Consider the following 13,287-nt stretch of genomic DNA (forward strand, 5'->3'; position numbering starts at 1 on the left):
GATGACCTTGAGTAAGGCTTCCCTACTGTTATATGACATCTATCATCTTTTGGCCCCCAATTTGGTCTCACACTCTTGACCTACCTTTAGTTCCTATCTACCTTCACTTTCTTATCATTTGTTTTCACTATAGTTTGTTGTTTGATATTGTGCTTGTATCCAAATCAACCCTTTGGTTTAGCTAGCTAGATTTCCATCAGGAACATTAGTATCTTATGTTTGGAACACTAAAGCTCTACTCCTATCACCATTCCTTGTGAGAATGATATCCGGTCTAAGGATACCCTCTTACACATCCGCTCACACAAAAAGACTACTTCATCATTCCTCTCCATGCCTAATCTACTACGATGCTTTCTCCATCTGCGTTTCAACCCCCTGCATGGTTCCAGTACCGATAAATCCTTCTCCATGGTTTTTTGTTGCCTTTGCCTTCTTAGTGCTTTTCTCCAGAAGATCAGATTCTTCTTCAGCCTGCACTTCCTGCCCGGAGGTGCGTGACAAGTACTCGCAAGCACTTCTTGTATGTGATAAGGTGAAATGTCAAAAGATGTTTATAAATATGATAAAACGGAAGGTTAGTGACTCCCCGAGTGTCGGTCTCGAAGGAAGGACGTGGAGGTGTGTCAAGTGTTTGTGCGTTTAAGTGATTGATTCATGCTAAGAATTTGAGTGTGGTGAATGGTGATTTGAGAGTGAAAGGGTTCATAAGATTGGGTTTGTGTGAGCATGGAAGTAAAATAAATAAGATTGAAATGTATGTAAAGAGGTAGGGATTGGATAGTGTTCATCTATGTTGCATCCTCGTGTGTCTAAGGTAATGGATAAACAAAGCAAAGATGTTGGCTATTCAAGAGTGTGTGTTCTTAGTCCTCTTCTACCTTTGTGTACTAAGGCTTCTTGGACTTAGAAATGCCTTCAAGCATCCAAAGTCCTAAGAGACATTTTATCAAACACTTAAGCTACACACTTTCCTACTATTCTTAAGAAGTCCATAGGATCTATGATTGTTACAAAGCTTTTAATCCTAACTCTAATCAAATACATGAAAGAGTCAAGAGCTCAATCTCTCATCTAGATTGGCCAAATCCAAACAAGATACCATCAAAACAACAATCAATAGACAAGAATAGATAATCCAACAATCCAAGCATTTAGATCCAAAATAAGATATAAGATCATCACACTAACAACATATCTTCACACAATCCAAATCCCTAGATTAAACTAGCCACTCATGATAAGAAATTCAAGACAAAAGCTAATTCAATCCAAGAACAAAGTAGCAAAGTAGATTAAGATGTAATAGAAATCACCTAGATTTGAATTGTTCCTTCAATCCAAGCTTGTTGTCTTGCTACAAGGAGAATTCTCTAAACTAAGCTATTCTAGGAAATGAAAAATTGCAAGAAAGAGAAATCCTAAAAATTATCTAAAGTGAATCCCAAAATTGGGAAAAGAAGAAGACTCCCCTTAAATTCTATCAAGGGAGTTTAAATAGTCTCCGAAAAGTAGCCCTAGGAGGAAATTCACGCAGTGTCAACTCCACGCCCATCCACACGCGTGTGGCCGTGCGTGGATGTCTACTGGAACGTGGCCACGCGCACCAACAAGCGTGTGGAGGTCAGTTTGGGTCCTTCGGGGCTTCGGACTTGCTTGGTTTGTTCCTTAAGCTCGGTTTTCGTTCCTAACAGCTCCCGGGACTCCTGCATTGACTCCATTTACGCTAAAGGTAGCTTTGCGTGCGGTTAGTGAATTTAAAGCACATTTACTCACAAATTTATCATGTAAGGATACTAGAAACGTTACAACGCACCCTAAATTATACTCAAATAATGGGTATCTTGGGAGCTTATCAGTGCGCATTTCCGATGAAACAAAGTTACCGTTGCTAGAGAGCATTTTTCTTTTTTATTGTGACTAGATTTTAATGCTTTAGTATTAAATGAAGTTAATAATAATAATTATATTTTTACTAAAGCACCTAGGCAACAACTAAATGCCAATCGTATCAATGTCTTCTTGCAAACGTAGCCTTATTTCCACAATCCCAAACTTTTTTTTTGAGTAAATTAATTAATGATAATATCATAATTGCTTATGAACGATATCGCTTCGTGAAGTGTCACACCTAAAGTAAGGAGGGCTTTATATCTTCATGACTCAACTTGACTAAAATTAATGATAGGATTACATCGATCTTTATTGGAAAACGTATGATCAAATTTGGCTTTGCCAAATATTTGATTGATTTAACCTTAACTTGTGTGACTATCATACTTTATTACATTAAATGGTTACTAACATGCATATTTTCAAGCTAGCAAGGGTATCAATCAATGAAATCTTTTGTCTTCTTTTCTCTTTCTATTTGTAATAGAATCCATGTCCTGTTTACTCAAGAAAGCTATGAAAATATCAGTGGTGTGAGGATGAGTAGAAAGTGCATAAAAAATCACTCATCTTTATTTATTTATTTTTCATTGGACGATGCGCTTATCTTTGGAAGAGCATCCAAGCAAGAAGAAAATTTTATCAAGTACATTATTCTGATCTTAACAAGTTTGCTTTGGTTTCTTGCATTGTCAAGAAATTAATTATGACAAATCGACAATATAGTTACTTTTGGCAAGAGTGTTTGTAAAGATGAAATGAAAGAAGCTTTAAGTTAAAGAAGTAGAATGTAATGCATTGTAAATTTCTTGGACTATGAACACTTATCCATAGATCTATGAAGGAGATCTTTAGAATAATCTATCTATACTATATATAAAAGTAATATCTTCCTCTCAAATTTTCCCGCCCAAACTTAGGGGCATTTTAGTCAAAATATTGATTTTATTAATTAATTAATTTATTATTTATAAATTTATTTATTACTAATATTGATTGATGATTGATTAATAATATTAATTTTATTAATTATCCATATATAGTTATTCATAAAATCAGTCAATTGGTAAGAACATACCTATTTCATTCACCTATAATATTATTATGGTAATTATGGTAGAATAATATTATAATTTACCATTCATATGTATTAATATAATTGGTAATATTGCATTATCTATCACCCCATTCTCCCACGCTTTCACCCACCCTGCAATAAACATATATATTATTCTTAATCAACCACCATGCACTAAACATATGTATTCATACGTATTAATTATCATTTAAAAATTAGGAAAAATATGTTCTAATCTATACGTATAAAATATTTGAAAAGGGAATGGTCAGATCAGCGTGAAATAATATTTTGATTAACATGGAAGACAATCTAATAAAATACTATATATTCATAATTAAAATTGGAAAAGGAAATACTCCTTTGTAGAATTCCCGTCCAAAAAATAGTAAAGGTAAATTGAAAAAAAAAACTGATATTACTAATTGACCGAAAATATAAAAGAATCCTAAAGGAAACAGAAATTAGGTTCAGATCAGCATGAAATAATATTTTGATTAACATGGAAGACAATCTAATAAAATACTATATATTCATAATTAAAATTGGAAAAGGAAATACTCTTCATATTCTATTGTGTATCATTCCGTTGCACAACTTTAGTATATGTGTGCTATCATTACTGCTAACAAACTATTCATATCCCTACAGAATATTAAAAACCACACCTCATTATAAATTTGTTTTTTAACCCTAACTTTGTTCTTCACGTCTCTATATATATTCATTAAATCTGCCTTATAAATCACTAAATCAGAACACTATTATTTTCTCCCAAATATGGCAATTGAATATTATAAACAGTTAGGAAGTACTATGAAGAAACTCACAAAATCCGGAGTAATAGGAAACAAAAGGAAACATATAACAGGAAACAAAGATGACAATGCATGTTACTACTGTCCTTATTTTTTTAAAGGGTTTTTCTTACCATGAACAAATCTAAGGGTCAAATAGGCTACCGAACTGCACACGAAAATGCAATTAGGCTACTGAACCTAAAAAAAAAAAAACTACAATTGAGTATCTAAACTAACTCATTTCATGCAATTTGTCTAATTTGCAGGTTTCTAAAAGTTCACCTCATATTGTAATTATTTTTTAAAAAAAAATTAAAATAATCTATACTATATATATAAAAGTAAAATCCTCACATTTCATTTTTCCCGCCCAAACTTTTGTAGTCAATTAATTAAATATTTTACTGGTCAAATAATTAATAAAGCTTATTTGGTAAGAAAATGTAAAATGGAAATTAACTAATATCTATTAATTTGGTAATATTATTTCTATATTCACGTATCAAATCAATACTATTAATAAAAGAAAAATCATCACCTTCAACTTTTCCCGCACAAACTAATATTAATAATTAATTGGTAAAAAAAATAATAAAGTTTAATTAGTAACAAAATTTTATTTACCAAATTCTGAGAATAATTAAACCATTATAATTGTGAGAATAATACTATGAGGCTTATGGTTCTAGTATTCTATGTACGTACCACTATTACATTATAATACTATGAGGCTTATTTTGATATCTTATGATATGGTATGTACGAATTGTTTATGTTTAATAGTGTTTTATAGTTGTTTTATTGCTTTATTAATTTTTGGACACAAAATTTTAATTCTGTAACATGCAAATTGAGGGTAAAAGAGTTATTGACAAAAGTTAAAATTAAAATTAAAACCTTAAACTTTGCAACTTTTCATACGTGTCTAAATTATAAAACATGTAGGTCAATTAATTGTAAACTCATCAAATTGGCTAGTCAAAATAAAATTATAAAAATGAAAAATCAATTTTTGATTGGACTAAGCCAAAATGTTCGGGTATAGGTTTTGGTATCATCAAAAAGGGGGAAATTGTTAGGAATATATTGTAATTGTTTTGATGAACCAAAAATGTAATATTAGACCCACCAATTTTATTTTGAGTCTAGTATAGGATTACGCCGAATACAAGCCTAGTTGATTAAGTGGAAATTACTATAGTATAAATTTTTAATTTATACTTGTAAGTCGTTCGCTTCCACTTTACAAATTGAGGAGAATTTGGAAGATTGATCAAGACTCGAAGACATTCCGGAACAAGACAACGGTTCGAATTGCAACAATTAATTCTTTGGAAAATTAATTAATTCAAGATAAGGATGTTGCAATTAAAAGTCAAAATTGAAGTCAACCTCGAATGGGTTCTCTCACAAAATATTTTAGAGGCTAACTCATGCAAGGGAAATATTTTTGGAGATGAGGATGACCCATCAATTAAAAAAAAAAGGGAAGAAAGATCTTAATTATGAGGATGACCTTGCTTCTTCAATTTATTGGTTATGAGGATGACTAGCTCAATATTAAAGGAGAGGATGACTTGGCCATTGAGGATGACTTAGCCGAAATTGAAATCAATAATGAGGATGAGGATGACTTAGCCTCTTGGAATTAAATATGAGGATGAGGATGACTTAGTCACAAGTCACTATGAGGATGAGGCTAACCGTGTGCATTCTTGAAGGAGGAAAATGTGATTTTATTTATGGAATTAAAAATGAGGATGAGGATGACCTACACCTCATAAATAAAGGTCAACCTATTATGCCATGCATGAGGATGATTTACGTGAGATCCAAAGCAATAGGGGGGAAGAACAAAAACCATTTTTGAGGCTGAGTATGGCATGATCAAGGAGAAAAATAGGATGGTCTATTTATTCCAAAGGAGTCCAACACTGCCAACAACACTTCTAAAAAGGAAAAATATTATTTTCCTAAATATGGCATGAGTATGACTCCAAAAGGTGAATTCAAATAATCTTGCTACATGGAGCTGAAGATCATTATGAGAAAAGTCAGTGTACTTTTCGGTGGCATTAATTATGCCCAAGCAAGAGTCACCGAACGGATATATCTCAGAGCAACCTGACTTATGGATTATGAACAAAGTCAAGTGTTCACACACCAAAGTCAAGGATGGATGGCTACAAGTTACAAGAAAAATTATATCAGTGATTGCAGAAGAACGTTGGAGGATTATCAGAAGCAAATATTCAAATTCATCTGACAGAGCCATCAAAGTTGACGAAGACCATCTGAAAACATTTAATGCTCTGAAGAATTACAAAGGGCAAATAGCTAATTTAGCTATATAAACCCAAGAAGACTTGATGACAACAACGGACGAGAAAAGGGAATAGACACAGAGAAAAAATATTAGCACTGAATACACTACAAGTGATATCAGATTTGAAAGTGCTAAGTAGTGAGCTAAACACGAGAAAAATCAAGTCTTAGAAAGAAATACTCTTATTTCTTGAAAGAAAATTGTAGGAGTGTAGCTTTGTGCAAGACACTCGGGGAAACTAAGTGTAGCTGGGTGCAAAACACTTGGTTGATTAGCTTTGTGCAAATTACTTGGAGGAGTGCAGCTTTGTGCAAAACACTTGTGGAGACTAAGTGTAGCTGGATGCAAAACACTTGGTTGAAGGGCGTAGCTGGGTGCAAGACGCTCGTGAACGTAGCTGGGTGCAAGACGTTCGGGTTTGAGTGTTGCTGTAGGGAAAGTGCATTCGGAGTAGCAAAGTGCTAGAAGAGCACTGATTCACTATTGTATCTGGGTGATTGAAGATAGTGGAATCTCTCCTAGACGAAGGAGAAAGTGGAGTAGGAGGATTACATAACCTCCGAACCACTATAAATCACTGTGTCATTTACTTTATCTGCTCACATATCTGCTAGCATATTTATCTATTTGAGCATTACATGCATTGCATATTTTGTCACATTTATTACTCTTGAGCTTTATAGATTCACGTGACATCATTTTTGCATGCAAGATATATTTGCATACTCAACCTCATCCTATCAAAGTTTATTCGTTGTTATGCTACAAACCCAATTATTCATTGCATATACTATTTGATCTGGGTTTGATAGTTCCCACGTCTAGCCAAACTTTATATACTCATTATTTGAGTTATTCCTGACGTTTCTAACGTGTTGCATGTCGTGAAACTCTTCATTTTTACGTAACTTTGTTTATAGCACTTTATCATATTATTATTTCTGCTGCATAATTCAAGTTGAATTTATTCACTTGGATTCTCTCTGTTAAAGTGTTATAATATTTTTTGAAAAGTTAGAAAAGTCTATTCACCCCCCTCTAGACTTTTCCCGGCCCTATCGGGACCAACATGTTATAACAAATCCATTCCGTGCAACGCACGTGCGAAAATACTAGTATTAATAATATATACTTTGATGATAAAGTGTTACTTACCGTTACATGTTATTTTACTTACCACCTTAAAAACAATTACTCTTCGAATTTTTATTACACAATTCACGCTTTAAAAGTGAACTGCCAGGTCTGATTCTATCTTGCAACAAAATGCCACTGCACATTCCTAAACCACACTAAATATGCGGCAATTCTTGGTTTCTTTAACTAAATAACTACAGTAATATTTACCAAAACACCCCATTTCTTAGCTAGTTTAGAGGATGCTGTACGGCGGTACAGCATACTGTGGAATCGTAGCCGGAACTCCATATCCGCCGCTGTTTTCGCCCACTTCGTGGATCGCGTCATTCTTCTCCTGCTGACCAGAGCTTTTAAATGGTTGTTTAGTTTGATTTAAATCAAACGCTCCACATAAAATTTGAAGCTGATCGAAAATTTAATAATATAATAAATTAAATAAATTCAAGTTTTGATTGTGAGCTTAGATGGTTGTATTATTGCTAATGTTCAGCACAAATTGTTCATTAGCGACGAGTAAAATCGTAGCTAAACAATAGAAAACAATTATAAAAAAATTTTAATGACAAGAAATTTACCATCACGATTCATGCCATTATCTCTTTTATGCGTAAAAAGAAAGAATCATGGGATATATATGATACATATTGTTAATAAGCATATAGTGATATAGTATAATTACATCATTAAAATGTTATTTTTGTGAAAGAGAATCTCACCATTAATACAACTACCCACTCACAAAATTTTCTCTCATTATATTATTTTAAGAGTTAATACAATTTTTTTTTTTTTTTTGAAAACAGAGTTAATACTTAATTTAGTTCTCTAGACTATTGTGATTTTTCTCGATTTAGTCCTAAACGACTTTTTATGCTTAATTAAGTCCTTGATTTTGATGGTTTTCTCAATTAAGTATTCTATTAAAACAACTTGGTAATTTCACTTCTATTAATAATCAATTTAGTCTTCAATTATAGTAGTTTTACCAAAATTAGTCTTCGACTATAGTTATTTTACTCAATTTAGTCCTCGAATATACTGATTGTTTTTCAATTTAGTCCTTGCTTCTAACAACCAATGACTCAATTGGTTAAAACTATCAAAATCAATAACCTAATTAAATACAAAAAGTCATTTAGGACTAAATCGAGAAAAATCATTATAGTTGAGGACTAAATTGAATATTAACTCATTTTTTTTAATAATTGAAAATTCCATCATTAGTATTACTGTTTACTAAAGAAATTCCCCTCATTATATTTGATTTTGCCTATCACTAAATATTACGGAGTATATTTAAGTGTCAAATATTTTTTTTTTAAATTATTTTGTATATATTACTGCTTTTCATTAAACATTAATTTTAATAATATAGTTTTTGGTCACTAATCGACATTTTCCTATAACTATATATATTGTATTGGTAAAATTTATAAAATTTTTTTTTACCATAATGCAATCAAAGTAAACTCAATATAATAAAAGACTTTGTCATCACTACCAATTAAACTGAAATATTTCACACTACTTTATAAAGACCTGATTATAACAAATAGTCATAGTAATATATATGTTTGCTATTTTGAAAGGTGAGATTGTACAAATAAACCTTTTAGCTTAGGCAAAAATAAACCCCCCCAAAAAAATGCCCAACCTACTTACAAAAAAAAAAAAAAATCACGGTAGGAAAAATCACGATTCGTGACGGAAGAATTTCGTCGCAAATCACGTTTGGCAACGAAATCCATTCCGTAGGCTCCAGGCTTGACGTATTTCATTTCGCGACGAAAAACAATCCGTCGCAAACTGTGATGATGGAAAAGGTGACTGAATTTTTCGACGTAATGTAGGTGAAGGAAATTACTTCGTAGCAATTTAGGCAACGGAAATGTTTCCTTCCGTCATTATTGTTTGAGAAAATATTTCATCACAAAACTTATATTGACTGCTATTTCCATAGTGAAATATAACTATGGAAATAATTGTCGTTGCGATTCTAATGCTAAACGTTCCATTGTAAATATCGTCTTCCGTCACAAAGTTCGACAGAAATAATTATCATTGTTATTCCATCGCTAAATATTCTGTCGTAAATTTTATCTTTCGTCACAAAATTTTGTTGTAAAAAATAACAGAAATAATTCCATCACAAAAATCTTTGCGTCATCAACTTTGTAGTCATAATGATAATATATATTCTGTCACTAAAATCACATTTCATCGCAATTCTGCTAAATAATTATTTTTTAAAATATTTTGGAATTATTATTATTTGGTTAAAATTCTAATTGTAGTATTTTAAATGTTAATATGCAATTATAATTATAAACAAAAACACTATTAAAACAAAACTACAATATACTCCGTAATTTGTAATATAAAAGTAATACTATCTCCGTCCCAAAATAGTTGTCTGGTTCGTTTAACGAGGCTTGACTAAAGTAATTTTTAATCCAATTTTTCATAATATTAAGTTTAGAATTAATATATAAAATTTATATATTTAGAAACTACATTAAAAGTACTATTAAACACAAAAAATTAAATTTAAAAATAATAAAAAATTACTAAAGAAAATAAGTAAAGAAGAAAGAGTTGGTTTGACCAATGAATAGTAAATAGGACAGGTACAATGGGACAGATGGAGTACTACTTTATAATTCAAAAAACTTAATGTTGTACTTAATGCCAAATTCATGCCTAAACAATAATATAATAATCTATAAAATAAAATCAATATCAATTTCAGTATGGTTGCGATGAGGGTGATGATGAAGTGCCAACTCTCTCACCGTCAAGAGCATCTAATCTTTGTTGCATAAGAAATATAGAAGTCTTCAAATTCTAAATACCATCATTGTTTGATTGCTGTGATTTGGAGTCAAGTTCATAAACTCTTCTTTTCTTATCATGCCTGCCAACCACATCATAGTACAATTGACTCTCATCTATATCCTCTCCATTTTGTGTTAAAATTCCCCGTTGCAATTCAACTTGCTCCTACAAAAGTTAAAAACTTTAGTATAATTATTTTATTATCTAAATTCATATATATTCAAGGAAAATCAAGATAACTTACATGAATTTGTTTGTCTTTCTCAACTATGAATTGCACATCATGTTTTTTGGTATGTGTACGCTTTGATAATTCAAAATAAAATGGGCGAGGACAGACTTGCTCTTCCTAAAAATTTTATTTAACAAACAGAAACGAAACAAAACAAAAATTAAGACAAATAGGACTATAATACATACTACAAATATCTCAAACATCAACTCGATAAGAACAATATAACATAATTACAATTTTTTTTATCACAATAGTCCCAATAAAAGTTTCTACCAACATAATAGTACATAATTACGATTTAAAACAAACGAAGTTCAGAAAAAAAAATTCAGCAATGTTTCCTTTATAAATATAGCCATTTCCATGCACAATATACAATACAAACATTTCAAACGTGAACTTAATAGGCACAATAAAATAAAATCACAATGATTTTATCACAATAATCTCAATAAAAGTTCCTACCAACACAGTATCACATAATTACGATTTAAAACAAATGAAATTAAGAAAAAATTCGGCAAAATTTCCTTTATAAATAGAACTATCTCCTGCTTAATATATAAAACAAATATCTCAAACATCAACTCAATGTGCAAAATAAAACATAATCACAATAATTTTCTCACAATAATATCAAAAAAAATTTCTACCAACACAATAACACATAATTCAAACAATCCAAATATAATCACTTATAACTAAAACAATTAAAATGAACTTACTTGTTGAATGACAACTTTGGGATGAAGTGTTGATCTTGTGGTATGGGTTGATTGGGCAACTCCATCTAAAACAATCCCACCTTTATTTCTCTTACCCAATTCTGACTTTTTCTTATTGTCTTCAAAATTCCAAACATCATTACGCTTTGTGCATATTTCTTCGATGATACTACTTGACATTTCTCCATGCCTATTCCACTCAAAGTAATTTGGCACAAAGCCAAATTTACACAAGTGATATCTCACAATCTCAGCTTCTTCAAATTTGATGTGATGACATTTTACACACGGACATCGAATTTTACTTCCATCCATGAAATCTGGTTTACTACATGCAAACTGAATAAATGTTTCCAATTCTTTTACAAAATCTGGATTAAGATCACCACGTTGAGTTCGTCTTCGATACATCCAACTTCTATCCATAATACTTATTTTTAAAGTCCTACATATATACATTCATATATTGAAGAAAGTGATTAGATGCATTTATACTGGAAATTTATAATAATAAATATGCATATGGACAACAACATTAAAACTATTGTGAAAAATAACAAACAGACTACTATGACTATTGGTAGGGAATGAATAAAAAAATTAGTTGGTGACTCAAACATCCATTACACTATTTCAGTGCCTTCCAACAAAATTCAACCTAAGCTTCTGTTTAATTTGGTTCTGTAATGAGTTTTTGTTTCCGCAGCCTCCTTTGACCAATTTTAAAACAAACCCTTTTGATATATATATATATAAGTATCTCAATCACATATGTTAATCATTGGACAGACTGATCATCAATGCATTTCATCCATCTCGAACAACATTATTGAGTAGGTTGTTTCTTAAAGTTTAACACTGCTGCCATAAATTTGGATAACCAGATAAAAGATATCATTCATGGGTTACTACACTACACCAAAAAAACATCACAGTAATGAGATGATTTCAGGAAATCTATCGAATAGGGAGAGAGCCAATAGCATAAATGAAAGTGGCCCAGACAATGCTTATTTTCATAGTTTATTACCGAAATGGTCCATCGACTATTGCGAAATTACTAATTTGGTCCTCGACAATTTTTCGTGCCCAATTAAGTCCCTCGACTTTGAAAATTTTAACCAATTTGGTCCTTCGTTTATTTTGAAGTTAAAATGAGGACCAAATTGATAATTTTGCTATAGTCAAGTAATCAAATTGGTAATTTTACTATAGTCAAGAGACCATTTCAGTGAGAAATTAACTGCCAATTTGAAATTACCAATTCATAACAATATTAAACACTAAAATTTATAGTTATAGAATTGTTCAAATAAAATATTTGAAAATATAATTACTTTTTCTTGAGAAATTTATATTTTTAAAAAATATATATAATTACTAGTTGCATAAAATAAAAAAATTAATAATATATATAAAAATTATATTTGATATACTACTAGGCATCAATCAAAGAGCTATTATTTGCAATAACAATATAGGACTGCTAACAACAACAAGGTGCTTCTTTTTGTAGCCTAAAATTGCTATTGCGAATAATAGTTCACTATTCGTAATAGCATGTTGTTAAAAAGAAAAAAGAAAAATTATATTACGAATAAACATATGAATATTATGAAACATATAGTAAAAATTGACGGTGATAGATAAAAAATTTACTCTGTTCATGTATTTAGAAGAAAAAGTTTAGAAGTTAAGGATAAAAAGTTCATAGAAAAAAATCAAAATATACAAGCAACAATGAAATAAAAATAATATTATTTTGAATTTTTAGAGGAAGCTTGTAAAGTTTAGGAGAGAGAAAAAAATTGGTAGAGTTTAGGTATGAAGAAAATATAGGATAATGAAGAAAAAATAATTTATTGAATTTAGGTATAAGGTTTATAAAGTTTAAAATTTTAAATAAGGAGAAAAAAATAGAGTTTAAAGAGAGAGAGAGAGAGAGAGAGAAAACCTTCAGAGTTGGTAGAAATAAAATTTTGAAATCTTGGGGTTGGAGGTTGGATTTCAACTATTTATATTTGAGAAGGAAAAGTATATAAAAGTCTACAGAAGTTATAAAATTAAAAAGTTCTTACAAATTCATAACTTTTTGAATACCACATGACTTTTAAAAACTCTTTAAAAATTTTAATTGAATACAACATACATGACTTTTAAAAACTCTTTAAAAATCTTGATCGAATACCGCATGACTTTTAAATACTCTCTAAAAGTTTGATTGAATACCTCCAAACTTTTAAAGTTCATAAAAG

General features: G+C 30.6%; 1 protein-coding gene across 2 annotated transcripts; it reads right to left on the bottom strand.

Moving 5' to 3' along the window:
* Positions 1-9,878: 9,878 nt before the first annotated feature.
* LOC116001683 lies at positions 9,879-11,473 on the bottom strand. 2 transcript variants are annotated; one of them, XM_031241588.1, is made up of 3 exons: positions 11,033-11,473; positions 10,317-10,421; positions 9,879-10,237 (listed from the first exon to the last, which is right to left on the bottom strand). In XM_031241588.1, the coding sequence occupies exons 1-3, from the start codon at positions 11,456-11,458 to the stop codon at positions 10,082-10,084; spliced, it is 687 nt and encodes a 228-aa protein (XP_031097448.1). In that variant the 5' UTR covers positions 11,459-11,473; the 3' UTR covers positions 9,879-10,081. The 2 variants fall into 2 exon arrangements, with proteins under 2 accessions (XP_031097448.1, XP_031097456.1); XM_031241596.1 differs by lacking the exon at positions 10,317-10,421.
* Positions 11,474-13,287: the final 1,814 nt, after the last annotated feature.

This window comes from Ipomoea triloba, chromosome 1 (genome assembly GCF_003576645.1).
Source record: "Ipomoea triloba cultivar NCNSP0323 chromosome 1, ASM357664v1".
In the NCBI taxonomy this organism is placed as follows: Eukaryota; Viridiplantae; Streptophyta; class Magnoliopsida; order Solanales; family Convolvulaceae; genus Ipomoea; species Ipomoea triloba.